This window comes from Branchiostoma floridae, chromosome 15 (genome assembly GCF_000003815.2).
Source record: "Branchiostoma floridae strain S238N-H82 chromosome 15, Bfl_VNyyK, whole genome shotgun sequence".
NCBI lineage: Eukaryota > Metazoa > Chordata > Leptocardii > Amphioxiformes > Branchiostomatidae > Branchiostoma > Branchiostoma floridae.
The window spans coordinates 15,209,103-15,231,205 of record NC_049993.1 but is presented as its reverse complement, the minus strand read 5'-3'; the positions used below and the strand labels follow the sequence as shown (position 1 = coordinate 15,231,205).

The 22,103-nt window shown below is 38.8% G+C and overlaps 4 protein-coding genes across 4 annotated transcripts; 1 reads left to right on the top strand and 3 right to left on the bottom strand.

The window, feature by feature from the left end:
• Positions 1–1,679: 1,679 nt before the first annotated feature.
• Positions 1,680–7,197, top strand: LOC118431530. The gene is made up of 9 exons (XM_035842771.1): positions 1,680–1,785; positions 2,241–2,322; positions 2,781–2,950; positions 3,360–3,491; positions 4,017–4,114; positions 5,001–5,070; positions 5,418–5,509; positions 5,858–5,933; positions 7,177–7,197. Exons 3-9 carry the CDS (start codon positions 2,786–2,788, stop codon positions 7,195–7,197), a joined length of 654 nt encoding a protein of 217 aa, XP_035698664.1. The 5' UTR covers positions 1,680–1,785; positions 2,241–2,322; positions 2,781–2,785.
• LOC118431719 (thyroglobulin-like) lies at positions 7,138–11,122 on the bottom strand. The gene is made up of 4 exons (XM_035842987.1): positions 10,927–11,122; positions 10,014–10,283; positions 8,951–9,136; positions 7,138–8,315 (listed from the first exon to the last, which is right to left on the bottom strand). The coding sequence occupies exons 2-4, from the start codon at positions 10,141–10,143 to the stop codon at positions 8,149–8,151; spliced, it is 483 nt and encodes a 160-aa protein (XP_035698880.1). The 5' UTR covers positions 10,144–10,283; positions 10,927–11,122; the 3' UTR covers positions 7,138–8,148.
• Positions 11,123–13,083: 1,961 nt separating this feature from the next.
• On the bottom strand, positions 13,084–17,437 carry LOC118431529 (sushi, von Willebrand factor type A, EGF and pentraxin domain-containing protein 1-like). Its single transcript, XM_035842770.1, has 7 exons — positions 17,227–17,437; positions 16,859–17,053; positions 16,138–16,339; positions 15,384–15,673; positions 14,593–14,754; positions 13,691–13,848; positions 13,084–13,089 (listed from the first exon to the last, which is right to left on the bottom strand). Exons 1-7 carry the CDS (start codon positions 17,315–17,317, stop codon positions 13,084–13,086), a joined length of 1,104 nt encoding a protein of 367 aa, XP_035698663.1. The 5' UTR covers positions 17,318–17,437.
• Positions 17,438–17,606: 169 nt separating this feature from the next.
• LOC118431528 lies at positions 17,607–21,325 on the bottom strand. Its single transcript, XM_035842768.1, has 7 exons — positions 21,014–21,325; positions 20,482–20,617; positions 19,860–19,987; positions 19,106–19,315; positions 18,466–18,645; positions 17,793–18,050; positions 17,607–17,653 (listed from the first exon to the last, which is right to left on the bottom strand). The coding sequence occupies exons 1-7, from the start codon at positions 21,306–21,308 to the stop codon at positions 17,607–17,609; spliced, it is 1,254 nt and encodes a 417-aa protein (XP_035698661.1). The 5' UTR covers positions 21,309–21,325.
• Between the last annotated feature and the right edge of the window lie 778 nt (positions 21,326–22,103).

The following is a 22,103-nucleotide window of genomic DNA, read 5'->3' as shown; positions in this document are numbered from 1 at the left end:
CCAGCTGTCATTTCGTAAGGTTTGAAAGGGGTTTAGAAATCGACTTTGGGTAGATACAATAAGTCTTCTTATCTACGGAATAAGCTCTTTGTTAAGTGTGTGATGTCCATTTAATCAAAGCATATATCGTTCCGCCAATAGTTATGATGGATTAGCAATCTACTTAACTACAATATTCTTCGTATTCTCAAACCAAAGCTTCTGCGACCGTCTGCCACAAATCTGAATGTAGTTATTTATCAAGAAAGTTAAAGAACAAATACCAGTTCATTGTCTTAAGTTTGGATGATAATGTTACATCCAGTCAGAAAAAAAATGCACAAAAAGAAATATCAACCATGCTAATGAAAATGAAAATGATGAAAGATTGATGAAAGATGATAACAGGACTCTTCCATCCAGCACAATTGCAAGTATGATTGAGCAATTATACTGTAAATGCAGAAATATTCGCGGTGGATTAATGTTCGCGGTTTTCGCGGTGACCACTTCACCGCGAATTTAAATCCACCGCGAACATTTTTCTATAATGGTTTTAGATTGCAGTCCATGATGTTACCGCGAAATTAAATCCACCGCGAAAAGTCCTTTTTCCCGCTACCGCGAAATTAAATCCCCGCGAACTTAAACGCATTTACAGTAAATACCTTACAACTGAACGATTCTAACTAAATGGATATCATCATTCGGAACTCACGAAATTGCCCAATTAATCATACGACAACAGGTTTCTTTTGCCTATGAATCATTTGTCTATTTTATAAGCTGGCGAAAGATTATTCACTTGGCTTTCGAAGGTATCTCAGACAGATCCTCACCCGGCATTAATAGTCTGTGCAGAGATGGTAATGTGTGTCTCGATCACATGAGCGCGTGCATTTAATATTAACGATCCATAAATATGTAAAACATATATGCATACAGATATAAACACAGATTTGCTGTGCACAAATGGCGTAATTACAGCGTGTTTGAAATAGAACCCAGAGGCTCTACATTTAAATTATCTGACATACCCCCCGATATTGTGATCCAGAAAAAAATTTACACGAATTTCCTTACTTTACTCAGGTGGAAATAAGAAAATCCTGAATTCGTCTTAGCCTTTCTTTCGGATAGGAAGTGACATGGAGGTTCTGTGTCTGAGGAAAGCCACACCTTGGACACGTTAAAGAAAAACAACTGCCTTCTCCTTAAGTTCGTTATATCCATTTGTAATGCAGTTGCTTAAGGTGGTATCTCACTGCATTTGCGTCACGCTTGCGTTACTGCGGGGTTCGTTCACTGTAGCACTGTTGTGTTACTTTCTTCGATTTCTTTTTTAGAATTTAGATATTGCGTTATATGTAATAGTACGACTTAAAAGACAACAAAATACACAAAACGTAAGAAAAATTCGTTCTATATCTCTGAAATTCGATGAGTATCTTTCGAATCCCGCAGTGACGCAAGCGTAACGCAAATGCAGTGAGATACCACCTTTACAAAAATTTAATGCAATACATTGCATACAGTGTACAGTGTTTCTGTTAGCAGCGACACGTATTTGCAGTGTATAACATTGCAAATGAGAAATCTCTCTGATAAAGTTGCCAGATTGTGAAAAGCAGCAGTCTTGCATAATGACCCTAGTGCTCTGTATTGAGAACAAACTACTTTCATCGATTCATCTCAGAGCATAAGTCTGACAAGCTTCAGACTGCCAAGCGCCGCCCTCCGCCACGGTTTGTACTGGAGAAGGAAGAAGACAAAAGACGGCCGCCACCGAAATCCGTCTACTATGAGGTAAAATGCTTGTCTTTGTTGACTAATTTCTTACTTTATACCTCTTGAAATTTTTCATGCTTGTTCAAAACGGTAAAGACAAAGATGCTTAATAAAACTAGTCACAAGGACTAAAGCGGAATTTCTCCAGCCCTTGTGTATCATTTTGGATTATCAAATCGTATTGTTTACTTTGTATCCCTTTCCAGAATTGTAACATGACCTATGGGTAGGTCATATGGTAGCCTGTAACGACGCCCGTCCCGCCCTTCATCATTCCAAAATATGGCAGCTAAAGATTTTTTTTCTTTTCGCACTCTATGTGGCGTAATTTCATAAACCATCGTTAGAACTGTTGTATGCAATGTATGTATTTACAAAAGGTTCTTAGGTAATAGAAGTGGCATTTCTTTTGACTTTGTAAAGCATTACACGTCAGGCATTATTATCATTATTTCTATTTTATTTTTTATCAGGTGATCGAGAAGCTTCTAGCTGATGCTTCTGCCCGTAAAGAGCAAGAACAGCGACATGTTTCACCTTTCACTGGACTTGAAGGTAAAATTTGTCGCCCTTTTTGTTATTAGTATTTCATTAATTCTCCGAAGTATCAATGCTCAGGTACATGTATCTAGGTATCAAAACCAACTAGGTAGAATGCTTGGCTAGTTATTTGGTTCATTTGGGTGAATGTGGAGTCTTTGGTTAAATAAGCTGTTGCTTGTATGGCTAATTGTTTAAGGTAATCGGTTCTGTATGTGCATTGATTAATTGGTTTATACGGTGTGATTAGTTAGGTACTAATCAATCGTTTGGTGCGATGGTTCATTGATTTTTATTGTATATCAACACACAGGTTGACAAAATATCAGGTAATAAAGTATTACGTTTTTTTCAGGCTTTTTAACTAACATTTGCAATTGTTTGGTTGACTTAACATACTTTTTGTCTGTATTATCTTTCTGGTTATCTTTACCTTATGCTAGTGTTGGGTAGTAATATTCTTCTTTATTTAGAATCAATGGATAAGAGGAGACCGCCACCCAAGTCACTGTACAAACTGGACGGAGAGAGTAAACGTCGTCCTCCGCCGAGATACGTCCCAGACCAGGATGCGGATAAGAGACGCCCCCCTCCCAAGAGCGTGTTCTTGCGATCCGGAATCTACTCAGCGAGACCTCTTGAGGTATGGGCAACAATCAACGTTCCTGTAAACACAGAAATACCTTTATTGATGAATATCTTATGGAACTAGACTGTCACTGGGCTTAGTTTATCTAATTCATCTTTTAATTTTATTTAAAAGAAATGATATCTGAGCAAGCTTTTCTGTTAATAAACCAGGTAAACTAGATGAATTATAAATTCATAAAATCATAAAACATTCCATTATAAATTGCCCACATAAGGCTTATATGGGCAACTACAATTTTTAAAGTTCTTTTTTTGAGAAGGCTTTTAAACAGCATCTGCCATTTTTTAACAGCACAGAATAGGGTCATGTGACCTGGAAGTCAAAGGTCACACGGTTCAAGGGACACCTTATCCCAATTAATGTCGCATGCTGTACATGTTTCGGCCATCCTTTTATACAGGATTTGGTATCAGGAAGTTCCGAAGACGAGATGATGGACAGCCGACATCCTCATTGGGTGTACGCTGACCAATCAAGACGCCGCACGTCATCATCAGACGGCTCACCTTCTTCCTCTTCCTTCTACACGTCTGTAAGTATGTCTCAAAGGAAAGAGTTTGGTTATACTCAAATAATATCTGTATTTGTATCTACATAGCCGGTATAACCGCTGTTCGGCGTAACACACCAGCTTCGCAGGCACGCGGCGCAGCAGTAGCTGGTTATATTACACCAAACGACTCGTTACACCGGACTTTTGCACATCTATCTGCAAGCGTTCTGTAAAACTACCCAGAAAAGATGCCCCTACTGTACGTGGTGATAACGAATTCCACTAAAATATGCTAGATAAACATCAAAGTTTACCCGTCATTAATATTATATCAATTCGTCATAATCTAGCCCGACATTATTAATTTTTCTAAAACTGGTTTAGCTATAAATGCCAACAAGAAGAGATTTGCTGTTTAAGCTATCATAAGCTACTAAAAAGCTTATAAAGCCATCATAGAATAGCAAATTTGATAATTTGTTTATACTGTCATCAGGTAATAAAGACCTTAAATATTTTGTTCGACTAGAAGTGTTTTTCATACAAAGATCGTGTTATTCACAGGACGATTCTGAAGAAGATGAGTTCCGCCCCCCTCCCTGGGTGTACGCCGATAGAACGAGGCGCCGCATGCCGCCACCATGGGTACTGCAGCAAGCTAGGTGCGTTTTTTTACTCTGTGACACTGGAGGGTAACCTCCAGTAACAGAGTCTTGTTTCCTTTAGCGTTGTAATGTAAATGTATATGTTATGTTTGTGGTCACGATATCAGCCTGCTGCGTAGGCTCCACAATGTATTGTACTTACCCCAACTGAATTAAGTCAAAGCGTTATCAAAAAAAACTAAAAAAAATTCACGGGTCTCAGTGGCAAGTGTGCAGATGTTGACACACTGGCAACACCAAATCCGTAGCTGTTTTTGGTACCTTTAGACAGATTAGCCGTGAGGCTCGGTGGGCGTCACCCCACCGTCATGGGGGCAGGGGCATGGCGAGTTTAGAACTCAGGACCTTCTGATTCTGACTCCAACGCTCTAACCATTGCGCCACACAGACACCCCCGTTATCAAATATCTGGTAAATAACGTAGCTTATTTGCAGGTATAAGGTAGTAGGAATACAACTTCTAATGCTAATATTAGGCTTATGGAGAAATAACATTCAAATGTGGCGAATGACCTGTGCTTTGTGGCGCAATGACCTATGCTTTGTGGCGAAATTACCTGTGCTTTGTTGCTAACAATTTGTCTTGTGGCGAACTGTTACTGCTCATCATATCGACATATATATATAAGCCTTCCACACTAGTTACCACGCATGCGCGTGAAAGGAACTCTGGGTACTAAGTCTAAGACGTCAACAGTCTCGTCTCTACAAATTGTTTTGATTTGTGTAACAATGTCCAGAACGTAATGGCGCCTGCAAAATGGCGGAATGTTGATTTTCTGTGGGTCCTCAACTTTGACATATTACCCAGAGTTCCTTTCGCCAAGGCTTGCGTGGTAAGTAGTGTAAAATGGCTTATTAAATATGCAATGTTTCTCCCTAGGCTGTTGGAGGCGGAGATTGAGAGGGAGGAAGCCGATCGTAATAAGTACACCACAGATGATGCTGACTGGGTAAGTACAAAAGTCGTACTAAAACAGCGCTCCTATTCTTCTGGAGTTGCACGTTATATGATTATTGAATTAATAAAAACTATTGCGGCTAAAGCGACTGTATTTCTCATTAAATTATAACTATTCAACTTTAGTGTTCTAAAACTTCTTATAAAGCTTTACCTTGTATATAGACACGTCAGCAATTCGTCAAAGTCTATATCACCCACCGTCTGTGTTAAGCTACGATTGGTTTGCATGGGCGTTGCTGACTTACTCGATTCCTCTTACAACGTCCTCACTAAACAGTGATACAAAGCGGTATGATAAAAGCTTGCTTAGCTATTGCATTTCAAAAATTATCTCAGGGGACTTTGGATGAACAAGAAGCGGTTCGGCCACCAGCCTGGGTGTATGCCGGATGGGCCAGGATGAACAAAGGAGGTTTGGACAAAACCAAGTAGGTTCCAATCATACTTCCTCAGGTTGGCAATTACTCATAAATTAAGGTTCTTTGGGCACAACCAAGGAGTATGTATGTATGTCTATTGAATACACAACACGTATTGTAACACGTTTTTCGTACGTATGATAAATTTTGAATATTCCATTTTCATATAACATGACCCCAATATAATATACTGACTGGTCAAGTTGAGTTTCTATATACTTAACAAATGAGAGCACAAAGAAATGATGGACTTTCCTGAGAATGTTCAGATTTTACGGCCAAAGATAAAATTTACTGCGTGAACCAAATACTTAGCTATATGTTATGCTTGGTGATGATATGTTATGCTTATTGCAGAACATTGGAACAGTATGACGGCAACAAGTGGCGACTGGTTCCCGATTACTACGGACGTGAGGTTCGCTCTGCCAAGGTAAATATTGTGACATTTGACTCTGTGAAAGTTGTTTTTTGAATTGGAATGTTTTTGTGTTGTTTAATTGCCTTTATGTGTGTCCTTAGTCGGGCAGCTTTTACTTTCAGCAGGTGAGAATGATTTAATGTAAGGTATTTTGAGAAATAGATAATCTATTTTGGCTCTGCTCCACTGTTGTAGACATGAAAGACGTGATGACACATGGCACACACAAACACAACCCCCCTCCACACACACGGCACACACACACACACATACACATACACACACACACACACACACACACACGCAAACATAAACATACACACGCCCACACACACATCCGAGTGATAGCAACAATCGTTTATAGCTTATTTAACATACTACTACAGTGTAGGCTGTGTGCTTGGTTTGCTACAACGAAATATTAATTAATTTGTTTTTTCTCTGATTATTGGTACGGATTGTATTTGTTGCTGATATCTTCTGCCCGTAATTATTATTTTTTCTACATTCACTAAATATATCGGAAGTACACTTGATACAATCGCACTGTTTATTGATTTTAGTACACGTATATTACTGTTTATGATTTCAGGATTGTGTAGCAAGTGGAGAATACTGCACACGTTGCGATTGTAACTGCTGCAGTAGGCTTTGCTTGTGGCACCCTTCGTGAGTACAGCTCTAACAACACAAGTCGACGTTCATAGCGCCACCAACAACATCTTTAACATTGTTCTTGTCTGTTGCAGAGTTTTCGTCAAGCGTGACTTTATGTTGATTCAACAACATGATCAATCATCTGCACATGATTTCACATTCATCAGTCTTTTAAGATACGATTAACCTGCATTTACACTTACCGCATACCAAACACCCATCTTAGGATAACTTTTTTTTTATTTTTCTTAAGTTGAGACATTGTAATTTGTGTGCGTGTCATTTGTATGTCCATGTTATTTCCACTGTAAATTGCTCTAGAAGTTGCCAGATTTTATCAAATACCTGTGTGATGTTAAAGCATAGTGCTTACTCTGAAAAATTTGGTTTTTAAAGAAAGGTATATAATGCTATCGACTCGACGGAATATAGTTTCAAATTACACTATTTTCAAAATATTGCAATTTTAAAACCACCCTTCGTCATTTTCATAACAATACATACCCTGCATTCAAATACAACGGATATAGATTACCCCTCGAATGAAGGTGAACTTGTCTTACATTCCACTGACAATTTGTATTCTCTCACACCTCAGGGCCGGATTGGTACACAGTAAGTGTATATCTCCAGCCATCTGTGATCCGTCCTTTGCCGCCATCTTGGCCAGCGGAAGTTTCGAATGTCGCAAACAATAACGGAGAAGAAAAATGGACATACATTTGAAATTACGACGTTAAGCTTTCTGAATGTACAAATGATGTAGACCTAAAACGATGTAATATTTACCATTGATATAGGCTTGATTATTACATCACAACGATCAACGTAAATATGTCATAATAAGCTAAATCAAGAATGTTTAACCAGAATGTATCAACGTAACATTTATAAATTGGAGTGTTGATATCATAAATCTGGATCGCAAAAAAGGTTAGTAGCTACTATTCAGTAGTAACAAGAAAATATGGTACGGATATCTATACTGTAGGATATTGTGTAGTAACTAAGACTGTATGCGCTAATTGATGAGGTAATAAACAATCAACAATGTTCTTGTGGTATATTAAATCTTCTACAAGATAAAAAATGCCGTGTTGCTAAAGATGCAACTCGAATACTTTAGCCTTGGTAGCCCTTTCCTACAATTTATAGAATTTAATAAACGAATCTCCCTGTCTTCTTCATCTATCTGATTAAACAAAGTAGTGACTTCAGGTACTAGGTCAAAGATTGTAGTAAAGGAAGTCATCTACATTCGAAAGATACAACAGATTCTAAAGTAGGTTTAAAATTGACTTTAATTTAAGTCAACAGAATACACAATTTAGTAAACTGTCAATTGCTATGTACTGGCGACATTTGTCCACATTTTCATCTTTGTCATTTTGTTTCATTCGATTTGGGGTAAAATCTATTTAACTTTAAAACTAAAAAAACAACCAAATGTCTTTTAGAGTCGTAACTATGAAGTTAGTGTTAAGTTTTGATTAGCTTTCCTTGTTTCCTCTTTAAAGCTAGATAACACTAAGATTACATACAAAGCAAAATGTGTAAGATTCTAGATATTTTAAAGAGTGTCTACGCAGTCAGTTTGGCTGACAGCTCCAATCCCGAGTGTAGTTTTGCCATCAGGGCAGTACTGGCACTGGGTCTGGCCCTGCAGTTCCTGGTACGAACCTAGGGGGCATTCCTGACAGGTGCCACTGTTGTACAATGTACCGGGTGGACACGTCACTGTTATGAAATAAAACACACATGGCAAAATGTGTTTAACTGCAAAAGTAGAAATAGGATAAAACTTACGTAACAAAAAATTTCTTCTATCCAAATAAACCATAGTTTCATAGCTTCAAATCCGATTTGTCTACACAATATAGATTTTAAAAGTTTGAATAGGAAGAAATTTAATTGTTCAATCAGCACATTCACTGCGAAAGGCATTGCGGGAAATAGGTCAAAGGTGAAAACCCCTAATTTGTCTTTGTTATGCTTAATATAGAATTGCGTAACTCTTATTCACACTTATTTGCCATATTCTTGAGGGCACATTACCGACAATGCACTTAATTACCTCAATTAAAAAGGGCATATTTTTACTAGCGTTTGTGTGTCTGTCAACAAGATAACTCAGGAACGGCAAGGGGGATAGGTTTCAAACTTGGTGTGTTTGTGAGGTGTGATAATAGTTGAAAATAATTAGATTTTTGGCCCCTCAGCAATTTCTATTGATACTGCAGCGCAATTTAAGTTTTTGCTATATCTAGTTCTGAATAAGCTATGGACCGTATGGTTACGATTTTTGGTTGTTAGATAGCAATTGTTTTGTATATTCATATTTTATCATGATTTATGTTATAAAATTGACTCACCACAAAGAACCACTTGTCTTACGGTACCAGAAGGACAGTCCACAGCTGTTGTAGGTATCCCAAGATCGGTTTCAGCGGTGTACATGGTCCCATTGACGTTTATATCATACCCATCACTTGAAACAATTGAGAGAACCTCTTCAATGTCACGCAGTACGGGCTTAAAGGCATCCAAAGCTGCTGACACTGTTGAGAAATAAAAACATTTTATGTCATCATTTCCTATGTTAATGAAATATGTACAACATAAACCAAGGAAATGTATGTTAAAAATGTAAAATGTAATAAGTGTTAGCTTATTTTACGAATCTCTGTTGACTTTACTACATCTCTAAAGTCTAAAAATTTGGATTGGTAAACAGTTCAAATGGCTAATCATGTATACGATTGTACAAATTGACTCTTATCTGTGAGTACATGCACAAACTATTATTTCTAGATATAAGATCCCATTCACCATACTACTCCGATTGTGTATTCTATAAGAGTATAAACGGGAAATGTAAATGACTGCAGCTGCAAGAACAAATATATTTTCGGTGCGAATTTCTCTTTTCGACAGTCTAACATATTTTAAAAGTTAAGTCGATAAATGTATTGGGGGGGGTGAAATACTAAGTTGTTACTCTATATGTCTGTACTTTGTGTGTGTAGCACTATTAAAATAAGCTACTAAAATTTGAGTGCAATGAAACATTGCCCTCGTCTGTCCGAAAGTAAGTAAAACTAGGGGGCCAATACCTATACTTCATACTTTCTACCATTAAAAAATTATAGCCGCAGCATGTCCAGAACTCGAAATATCGAACCATAAAGTTCCACTGCAGTACCGTAACAGGCCGCTAGGGGGGGGGGGGGTAAAATCTAATCGTTTTCAGGTCTCAATAAGACCTACTCACATACAGAATATCTATGCAGTCTTTTGGCATTCTCGAGTTGCGCTGGTCTTCTACAACCATACATACGTACCAAGACACATACATACATACACGTACATACATAAATACAAGCGCTACCCAAAACATAACCTCTTGGCGAAGGTAAATATATGAGCATTCCATACGTTTAATGTCTAGTTCTCCATCGTCAATGTCATCAGATTGCCACATGATGTTATGATCAGGCACCTCTGCAGTGATTGACAGCATCAATGACGTAGGCGTGGCTCCGACGGAGCTACCGCCACACGTCATCGTGACGTCACGTCTACATCGCCCTTCAGTGACACAGGGGAGTTGGTCCACCGGAAGTGCGTCGACTATATCCTGGTCACACGGAAGATCGGAATATTTGAACTTGTAGTGAAGGGAGATACTCCGTGGAAGTGTGACGCCTATATGGAGAAAACAAATGCATTTTGTTTATTTGCTTGTTTCTTCGATTTATTTGTATCTATTATTTTTATTAGTGATAAATTGCATCACTATTCTTCTTGACAATTCATATTTAATAAAATGGAACATAAGCAGCGAAACTTATACAACTAGTGAGCTGAAAAATAACAAAATCAACTTTTTGTAGGGGAAAATTGCGAAAACTACTCTGCATATGTGCACCAAGTATATTTTGTACAATGACGTTGTTGAGCGCCATTTTGGATTAGTCACGTGATAATGACGTCATTAGTCGTCCGCCAGTTTTGAGAATACAAACCTATTCATGTATCTCTTTTAAAAACTGCTTTTAAATAATGATCTAAATCAAATATAATTTTGAATACAATTCTCATTAAAACCTGCATGTGTAGGTTTAATAGGAAAATAAATAAGAATTATGACAAGACCCCCAATTTTAACCACACACATTTCCAACATGCGGCGAATCGAAGGCGTAAATAATATTTGAAACGTTCAAATACAACCAATGAGCACAATCACGTCAGTAATTTTATCACTAGTACTAGTAAAACGTGTCACATAATTGTTGATTTCACTGTATACTTAACTTGTTTCACTTAAAGATATTATTCTACTTACGCCCACAAGCTGGTAGTTTTCCACTCGGGTTCAATGCGTTCTGATGCGGCCATAAGTACCTTGTCTTCTCACCGCATTGGTAGTTCGACAAAGGTTCCTGGACAAACACGTGACCAGGTCGGCACGTCAGGCTGCAGGTGGCCAAGCCAGCTGTAGCGCTGTAGGTACAGCTAACATCTCCCCCTAGCGGACTCTGCAGCGTAATGCAAGCTGATCGGGGAATATGTAAGACCGAAGATTGTATTTTCGGCTTTTACACTTAACTCTATACATTATAATAGCATGAAAGCTCATCTGTGTTGATAGAATACATATTGAAGTTTTTTTCAACTGTAGTACAACACAAATTATTCTCACCTCGAATTTTCAGTCGCTCTTCCGTCGACCTTCTTCAGGAGTGACGATTCAGTTACTCTGATCACGTGACTTAGAGACACGTGATTCGAGTAACGAATCATAAATGCCTGGCAGACGATATCGGCCCCCGTCTCTGTTGAGTGTCTTAGAGTCTCTTAGAGCACAGGAGAAAGAGTTCGGCCTCGTCGGAGGTATCACAACACATTCATATTGAGTCACCGGGACATTTCATCAGCTTGGACAAAGTACAAATATTGGACACCGAATCGGATTACTTTGCGAGGGGGGTAAAGGAGGCCATCTACATAAGAGCACATCAGCCGACACTCAACAGAGACGGGGGCCGATATCGTCTGCCAGGCATCTAAGTCACGTGATCAGAGTAACTGAATCGTCACTCCTGAAGAAGGTCGACGGAAGAGCGACTGAAAATTCGAGGTGAGAATAATTTGTGTTGTACTACAGTTGAAAAAAACTTCAATCTATACATTATATCCTGTACTCATACAAAAGTACTTAACTTTATATTTGTTTAGCCAGGTCTTGGCTTTGCCTTTCATTTTTTTCCATTGGACTATCTAAAATCTGTCTTTAACTTATAACTGCAAATCATTTCATAGTTAAGGTATTTCAAACACTCAGCAGCAGATCTTCTCATATTATTATTCACGAAAGTTAGTGGATTCAACATGGACGTCTGACAGTTTTAAAAAGAATATCCAGTTGTTTTTTTCTGGTGTATCTTATTATCTAGAATTTGTGTAACTTCCATCGAAGAACACAAAACTCATTTTTTTTCCTGACACGATCGATGATAATAAACCAATCCCTTTGAAGTTTTACCTGGGCATTCATTCTTCTTGCATGGCCGAACTTCCATTCTGGCACCAATGCAGTTCTTGCCAAAGTCATCAGTGGGCGGACATTCACAGCGACGTCGTCGAGTTTGTATCCCTGAACCGCAAGTGACACTACATGTGTCCCAGTCCTGCCACGAGCACCAGTGTCCATCGACTTTGAAAAAGGAAATAAAGAATTCAAAGAAGAACTCTATCAACCACACAGAAGACATAATGAAGCATGTCAATAACAGGAATTACCAAAACCAAACTTTCACTGCAGTACCGTAGCACGCCGCTATAGGAAGAAAAAAATCTATAGCATTTCAGTGTGTTTATGAACATCTACGCACAAACCAAATATCTAAAAAAAATATGTCCAGGCGTTGTCAAACCGACACTACAACCAGAATTTTAGTAAGAATGATTTTTTTTTGCTTTGTCTGAAAATAAATGTTTCTTGTCACCTTAAAGTGGTATCTCACTGCACATGAGTCAAGCTTGCGTCACTGTTAGGTTCGTTCACTGCGTCACTGTTGTGTAATCTTCTCCATTTTTTTATTTTTAATATTGCTTCATACGTAAGCGGATGACTTAGAAGACGACAAAGTACACAAAAGGTAAGAAATTTCGTTCTTTATTTCTGAAATTCGTTGAGTATCTTTCGAACCCCGCAGTGACGCAAGCGTGACACAAGTGCACTTAGATGCCACCTAAAGTGCAAAATGAATGGGAAAATGGCTGTTCCCACCTTGCTCTGCTTCACAGAAATCACCACTGAATCCAGCCGGACATTCACAGACTTGTCCGTTGACACAAGTCCCGTTGTTTTGACACATGCTATCGTTGCAGCCATGTATGCTGTCTACGTCATCATTATCTGTGTCTTCGTAGGCAAGAGGTGGTAGAAGACTCGGAGGAACTGCGTCAGATAAAGGATTTGTACAAAATGTTATCTTGTTCATTCCTAGACAACAACAATAACAAATACACACGGGGAGTTTGCAATGAAATTGCAAAAAATGTGTTGTTACAATACATTTTGGAGACAGGTTTAATTTAAATCCAATGACAGAGTCAAGATCGACTATTATTTTTGTTCCATCCTTTATAAACACCGACGACATGGAGAACATATGTCAAATTAAAGGAAGCATTTACAGAATTGTACATGGACATATTCTCGAGTCGCGATGCCGAAAGAAAAACGCGTAACGAGCTATCTGGTCCTTAGTTTTTCTCAAAAGGACCATATGAGTATAAACCAAAAACTTTGGAGATTGTAAATTTTTGTGTGGAATGAAATGAATCCATCTTCAAAAGAACTGATCCCGTACCGCCGTCCAACTCTGTCAGAACGTAGAAATATGTAGGATGGATATAAATGTTTTTTTTTTGTAATTATACAAATATTCATCCACTCTCTCATTGGTTGAAATAGTAATTGCCGTTCTATCACTTAAAACGACTGCTGGTTGTGACAGATATGTCAGAAACGGTCTATTTAGCTTTTAATATCAAAAAAATGAAGTAAATAAGATGTACAACTCAAAATCAAACGCACCAACACGCTCTTCACACGAAGAAGCTCCCGCATACTTGGTTACAGTGGTATTTGGACAGCGATTACAGAAGGTCTTGCCGATTCCTGGTTGGAATGTGTTGATCTGACAAGTAGAACAGGGCTCTAGGCCTGTAGCGGAGTACTTTCCAGGTGGACACAAGCCTGTGATATTTAGGAAAGCAAACACTAAATGGTAAAGATTGCAAAATATAGCGTGTATTTTGCCATCATATAGCGCGTATTTTGCCCAACTTTTCATCATTGACCACTTAAGCATCTAGGTCTCTTTCAGACATATGCAAAAACAGTTATGAAGCATCACTTTGTAATAAAATATAATTTGAAATGTACTAGCTTCCCTAAAATTGCCGCCAACCTATTAAGGGTCATTAACCTCAGCCACGGAGAGATTGTATAAGCACAGGCTAGAATTGTATATATTTATTTCACTAGAGATATTTGAGACTTACGTGCACTTTTGTCAAGTGCACTTTTAGTGTGAGCATCTACAACGACAACGATCTGTTAAAATGCTGACCATGTTTGAAAACAGTCAGCACAAGTTTGGGGCAAAATACAACAATTATCGATTAGTCTGTGTAGCCTGTTTGTTATTAACAATTCACGTTTTTTTTTCTTATTTTGGATCAAGGCAGAAGCTCATATGATACAAGCCGAAAACAAATGTCTAAGAAATTTCGAATGAATGCAATTACGTTTTTACTTACATGTTGTTTCGCATTTGAAAATACGTAATTTCTTTTATCTTAGGTTCATGATAGCAAATAACCACAACTCTTCTAAGTTCTATATTTTCACTTCTGCATTGTAAAAATAAACTAACACTCACTTTATCTATCAGTCAATATCTGATTTTTTTACCGAGATACGAGATAGCAAACCAACCTTTGCAGTCCAGTACTGATGTTGCAGCAGTCTGTACAGTAGATGTACCGGGTGGACAGGTTTTACACTCCAACTGTCCGTCCTGATCCTGATACTGACCCCGCGGACACTCCGTACATTCGTGAACTGCCTCATCATAGAACGTGCCGGTAGAACAGCTGGCTGTAGTAGCAGAATTCATATTAATTTTTGTCAACTCAAAAGCTCTCAAATACAAACAATACCTACTTTACTTTATTTACTTACTTTATTTATCTATTTTATCAGGAACGTACAACTAAGGTCATACTAGACTTGCTTTTCAGACTTAGTGTCCTCACAATACGGAAACAAACAAAAAATATTCAAACACACAGAAACACCCACCCAAGACAGTACCTCTCTTTTTCATAGATGTTAGTGCGTCACAATGTTTTGTCGGTGCTGTTACAAAAATGGAACTAAATTATATGCGCATATGATGGGCAGCAGTTCAATAAAAAAAAAACAAAGATGCTATCTTGACAATTGCAAGTCTCTTGTGATTCTTCTCTCTCAACGTAATATGCAGTGGCGAAATAGAGATTTCAGAGAAAGTCATATTATTCTAATTTTGGATAGAAACTAAGATTATGACATTCCGGGCGCGGTCATTTTGTTTGAAGAGACGACATATTTCACCCGCGCATCGCACGTAAAACGTGATCGCCAATCTGAGAGGTGAAAAATTATAAAGTTAGAAAAATTATTCGTCGCAAACAGGCTGGACAAGTATGATGCCCCTTTTATATTTCATTAACGATAGTATTTACCACATGACTGTGTGTTGTAGCGTGGAACTGTGCCGTATGGACACTCCATCTCTGGATAATCAAAGTACACGGAGTTCACGTCCAAATCCAGGGCCATGTCTTTCACGCGTACGGAGTCCAAGTTGAACCGTCCTTCTGCAATATCGTCTTCCACTGCCGCTGCCATCAGGTTCAGGGTCTCGTCCAGTCTGTACATGTCCTGTTGTGTGAGCGACTCGTTTGTTGGTGTGATCTCTATAGAGAACCCAACTCGGACTCGGTATTTTGCTGAGGAGTGTACATCTCGGGCTCTGAAAAATATGACAACAGGTATCGCATATAATATGAATTAGGTATACAATTCAAGTTAGTGGAATTGCAGACGTTATACATACTGTAATTACACATTTTGTTATTGAATGAGCGTATATAACTAATAGCTAATATAAATACATTATGTAAAGCAAAGTCAATATGGTTAGATAAAGACCATATTAATAAAGTAATCTAATGCACAACAAAGTGTTTCGATAAAATATGAAGTCGCTTATGTTATTGCTACTAGTAGATTTTTTTCTTTTATTTTTGACTTTAACTCACTATTATCATAAATCTAGCTTCCGCGATATGTTTACGGGTTTGTGTGTTTTTTTGACTGGGTCCAACTGAGGTTTCGGTTTTTAAAGCTACGCATTAATTGTAATGTATACTCATTTTGTTATGTAATATGACAAAACGATTACAAGTCTTGAATAGCCACATCTTTTCAACTTACCTGCGAGTAACAGGACCACACGTGACGTTAACATTAGTTGCCGCGCATTCAGTAAACTTGATGCAGAGTTGGGAGTAACTAGAACTGTTTAACGCCCTGATGAAGTTGTGCCGTATCTCCTGTAGTGTGTGCAGATCTCCGCAGCTGCCGCTGTAGTAGTACACCTCTCCTGGTAGTCTCAGCCGCCGCGGGTTTCTTCTACCTGTGGTAAACAAACGGACAACAATTATATGATGAAGCTTTTAACTTTTTAGCAAAACCAGAGGGGGGGGGATAGACGTACACTCAGATACACTCACACGCACACACACACACACTCACACGCGCACACACGCAAACACACACAGATTCAGAGGCAGACGAATAGACACTAAATGTACAAATATGTACATATAATGTTAGAAAGAAAGCAAGGCAGAGAAAGACAGAAATAATTTTACTATATTGCTAAGTTCATTCATTATCAGACTTTTAATTTCTACCTTAAGTAGTCAATTGATTCAATTTGAGAAACTGACAATAAAAATGAAAACGACCAATACAACCTTAAAGAATGTGTGTTAACTGAAATAATATTGTAAACTGTAACATTATGCAGATCGATACATATGCAGGTTTATGTGGTATATTTAATGAGATCCGTTTAACAATAATATCGGCAATACCTAAAAAAGACGCATATGCTTTTCTTAATATAAAAAAACAACAATGCTTTACTTACGTGTGCAGTCCAGTACCCGATCGTCCGGTGCCCAGACGCCGTTAGTGGTAGAACAGACCCACAGCCCGTGACTGGGCATGTTGTACGGGATGTCATACCTGTCCTCACACTGGAGCTGGCACGTCTCACCCAGGGCCCACCCGCTACACGAGATGGCGCCGTTCTTTGGTAGGCGTAACGGTGGACATTTCATCACTACATTAAGATAATAAGCGAAATGTAATATGATAAACACTTAAGTTCATTTCCGTTCTATTTCTCCACCAAATATGTAGATAAGTTAAAAAGTGACAAATACATATCTAAGATCTGTACGTGTACTACAATCATGGATAATAAATTTCAGCATTCCTTACACGTATCCTTACCTTTACACGTTGGGTTTTGCTCCTTTGGATCAGGAAACCACTGGCCACGTGGATGGTTATCATTGGTTAGTTCACATGACGTGTTTGCCATCCCCAGCAATGGGTAACCAGCCTCACAACGGAACTGACACGTGGAACCAAAGTTGAAGCCATTTGTACAGCTGACTGACAGTTTGGGCTGACTTACATATAGAGCCTCGCACGTTATAACTGTGAGTCAAGATACAAAGAAAAAGTTTTACTACTTATCAGATAAATACAAAGCATCTATAATGGTCACCTTCACAGAAGCGATCTTTTTATTTCTTCTTTCAACCATACATTCTTTATTCTTTCTTTTTGTTTTCTTTACTTTCCTTCCGTTATCTTTCCTTATTCTTTCATTTTTTTCGTCTCCTTTCTGCCTTCTCCCCTTTATTCCTCTTGGCTAGTACAAAGACGGTTAGCAATACCATGTTAGCTTCAATATTTTGAATGAGCTCGATCGAGCGTCTTTTCAGCTAAGCAGTTGTGTATCTATAAAACTTAAATATTTCGCCTTATATTTTCATGAAAAAAATATGTACCATGAGGTATGACGTTGAACGAGCAATTATTTCCATTGCCCTGATTGTCTGTTGCAGTATGCACAACTCGGTACTTCCTTCCGTTTGTGCTCAACACAGATCCGTTTAAAGGCCCGTCAACCTGCACGACGATTGGCTCATCTCCAGAGTTGTCATGTGCCTGTAGAGGCGGCCACGTGACCGTTACGTGATCCTCGTTCCTCTCAGCATACGCTATGACGTCATCGGGGCAGTTAGTGAACTTTGGTGGCTTGACATCTGACGGAAGGAAAAAAAAACACGGCTTTAAATTTTTCAGTTATGTTTACCTATCTATTTTAACACGACAATGCCAATGGACTGTTTATTTATTGTACTGTACTGTATACTGTACTGAACGACGATTTTCTTCTTTATCCGGGGACTCAAAATTAGACACATGGTATCACCACGCAGTTTAGTCTGGGTATAATGTTACAATTCCACCAAAGAAATTCCTGTTTTAAAACCCAACGTCTACTAAAAAATTTTATTGTTACCATATTCGCCGTCGTCATTATCTTTTGACTGTGCTGTAAGATTTAAGGCTGATGTAATACGGGAAAAAATACATACTTTTCAGACCTGTTTTACAGGTATTTTTCAATACTATGTGGCTGTTGATTTTTCTTCAAATGCATAGCATTTTACGTACCGACACATATAGCTGCTACTGTAGACCACTGCTCGTCTGCCTGACACACCATGCTGTGCTTGTGTGTGGAAGGAGCATAGCCGACGTCACACTCCAGTCTACACACACTCTGGTACCGCGACCCGTCAGTACAGCTATACCGACCGTGGGGAGGACTCTCAGCGTCTGGACAGTTTGTTTCTGCATCAACATGGATAGTAATTGTTTTGCGATTATGTAACAACTACACGTGTCTTTCACGTGACTATTACACTTGACCATGTGACATTCACGTGGTTATTGCACGTGACTTTCACGTGACGATTACACGTGGCATTCACGTGGTTCTTGCACGTAACTTTCACGTGACTATTGCAGTCATATCCCATTTCTTGAACGTTCTGTACGCATGCACATTAGGTTTAACGTTGCAAGAAAAAGAAGAAAAAAATGAAATTTGATTAGTCTATATACTAGGAATTCAAATTTCACGAATTTGAATTTCGATTACCTGATCTTCTAATAAGAGGACTGGTCCCTACATATGTGAAAGGTCAGTACTAATATTTCGATCAAAGATGCATTTTATAACTTTGTGATGGTTTTATAACTTTGTAGATATGGCACAGCTTTATGGCCAAAAAAAGACTACTCCACCAACTTTGGCAAGTTAAGTTTCCACTCCATTCGGCTTCCTGGTCGCCCGTCTGAATGCAGACGGTTGACTGTGAGGTAGGGTTTTCCAGCCTAAACCCAGGCAAACACCTATACGTGCAGGTGGTCCCCAAGACGTCTTCCAGGGGAGTTATTGGCGTGCAGGTCTCCTTGTAGCCGTGTGCGACTTTTGGAGGTCCCGAGCTGCAATGTATGGCTAAAGGTATTCGGAAAAGTTACATATTTTTGTAATGTTCTAAGCACTTACTGTAGGAAACAAGTAACTTCTTCTTTTGACATGTACTTGATAGCTTATATTTTTCTTATCTCAAATCAGTTTGACTAACAAATATAGAAAAAAAAAGAGGCAGTTGCTACCCATGAAAGCTACACTTCCTTTACAAAACGCTTGTTCCACCCCCTCCCCCCACGCACACTGTATGGTCTGTAAGTCAATTATATATACTTTGATTGCACTACCAATGTTTCATTGAATCATGCCTACATACGCGTGTATACGTTTAACACTTGAATTAACTATGTGCATATCATAAAAAGTTTGTTGGCACTCAATATCAGCCGAGCTGTCTGGATTTGCGATTTCAATTTAGATAAACTCTATTATTCTAACATAACATAAGATAAATCAACATTATAGAGTTGACTAGTTATATTGAATATACTATTTTTTGTCTTCTAGGTTCAAGCATTGTTTGACATACATAGATTTACGTATTGAAAGGAAAATTAAGAATATTTACCTTTGACACTGAATCGAACTTGACACTGGTCATTCCTGTTTCCAGCATCGTCCAGAGCAATGTAGGAAATGACGTAAGCTCCCTCGGGAAAACAGCCACCTGGCGGTGTGTTACCGTTCTGTATCACCCTGTAGGTGCAAATAGCATGCCGAACTAAAGCATAGCATTGGCCAAATTTTGAGTATCTAATTCCATAACATGATAACTTTTTGATTTCTATTCATTTCATAACGGTGATAGATTTATCTTCAATGAAAAAATAAAATATACTTTGTAAAAATTGCAGTCACTTAGTAAACATACAGTCGCAAACATACAAATGCTCACACAAACACGCGCACGGAAAAGCAGACGCGTAAACAGACACAGACACAAGCACACACATACACACACACACACACACACATACACATACAAACACATGTACACATGTACATGTACAGAGATGCAAACTCACATACACACACATACGTGCTAACTCTCTCTCTCTCTCTCTCTCTCTCTCTCTCTCTCACACACACACACACACACACACACAAACACACAGACAGAGGGAGAGAGAAAATAGACACGTATACAGCTTTGATAACAAAAAAGATTAAAAACATTAAAAGCAATTTACCTTACTGCTTTGGAACGATCGTCCGTGTATGTGGGTTGGCCTATGTTGATGCAGGCCTGCGTTTGTCCGCTAGGGAGCGTGACGTCTCCGACAAAGGGGCAGTGCGTAAGTGTAGGAGGGGTGGTATCAGGAGGTGCTAGGATGAAAAAAAAAAAGTTTTTTTTTTATTTTTTTATCAGGGAAGTTGTGCCTTTTGATTTCTTTTTATTTATTTGTTTAATAGCTACATTTACAAAATATTGTGTAGTGTAGTGATAGGCATTGTTGTGTTGTGTTGTGTTGTGCTAAACTGTACGTTTTCTGGTCACTTTTTTAAGAAGTGTGCAACGGACAAATAAAATGGCGACAAATCATCAAAATGCTTGTTGCAGATGTGACCCACGGCGGAAGAGTAAACTATGTTTATATTCCGAAACCTAAGATTTCAAACCTCAACATCGCAATCTCTGAGTGTTTATGAATGATCGACGTACAATATGAAAACGTACAATATGAAATAATAATTAGAGGGGGGGGGGTACTTAGTACTTACGTGGTGGAGGTGGACGATTCGAATTCTGGAGTATATGCCAAGCTAACGCTCCGAGCAGAAGACGCTTGTTGATTCCGCGTGTCCTTCTTGACGGTGCTCGGTCACTCTGAATAACGACCTCTTGCGGCTGATGCCTTACGGGCGAACTTTCACGGGCGCCGTGGTCTTCTTTCATTGCATGGTTTTGTTGGGTCACCTCATGGGAAGTGCCACCATGCGGATTCTTCGTAAGGTGCACGGGTGTTGTAAGACTGTAGATGCCGACTAGGAGTAGGATGCAGCTTGGTAGATTCATGTTTTAATGCTCTCACATGCGCTGCAGAAGAAGAAAATAATAGCTTGGAACAGGTACATCATTAACATGCACCAAAGACCCCCAACATAATTGCCCTCTTATGTACACACAGGCTTCGGTAAGCCCCAAATCTATGCTCCGTTTATACGAACACAAAATGACAAACAAGGTTTTCAAAAGATTTGGCAACTCAGCCATAAGTACGGCAATGTTAAAGAATATATGGTCACATAAGTTGGTTACAGGTAAAGTTTGGCTAAGTAAACACAGTTTAACACAGTAGCGATCGATGGTGTGGTGCGATTTTGTGATACAAATACACGAACTCCAATGAAAAGGACAATTCAAACCTCGGTGTCATTTTTTTTGTCGATGTTTGGAAACCTGGGCAAAAAAAATATCATTTTGCTCCTTGAGACTTGTCATAAAACAATATACATCGAAGTCTAGCGCAGAATGTATAGAATATGTGAATATGACCTAAATTTTGTCTGCTCGTTCTGCTATACAAGCCAATTAGGTTTGACCCCCAGCGGAGTTCACCATACTTCAGCCGGCACTAGCCTCCATATCAGGTTATCTAGGGACTTTTTTTGCTCATAATACACTTTTGCTGGCCATTTCTTTTTGTACTGCGTCGCTTATTGCTGGCCTTTTCCGACTGCCGGGCATGCCGGCTATCATTGACCCAGCACGAAAGGAAATGGCCAGCACAAGAGTATTATGAGCTACAAAAACTCTTGCTAACTCAAGAAACGCACTTGCCTCGTCAGATGTTAATGGCCTTCAACAATA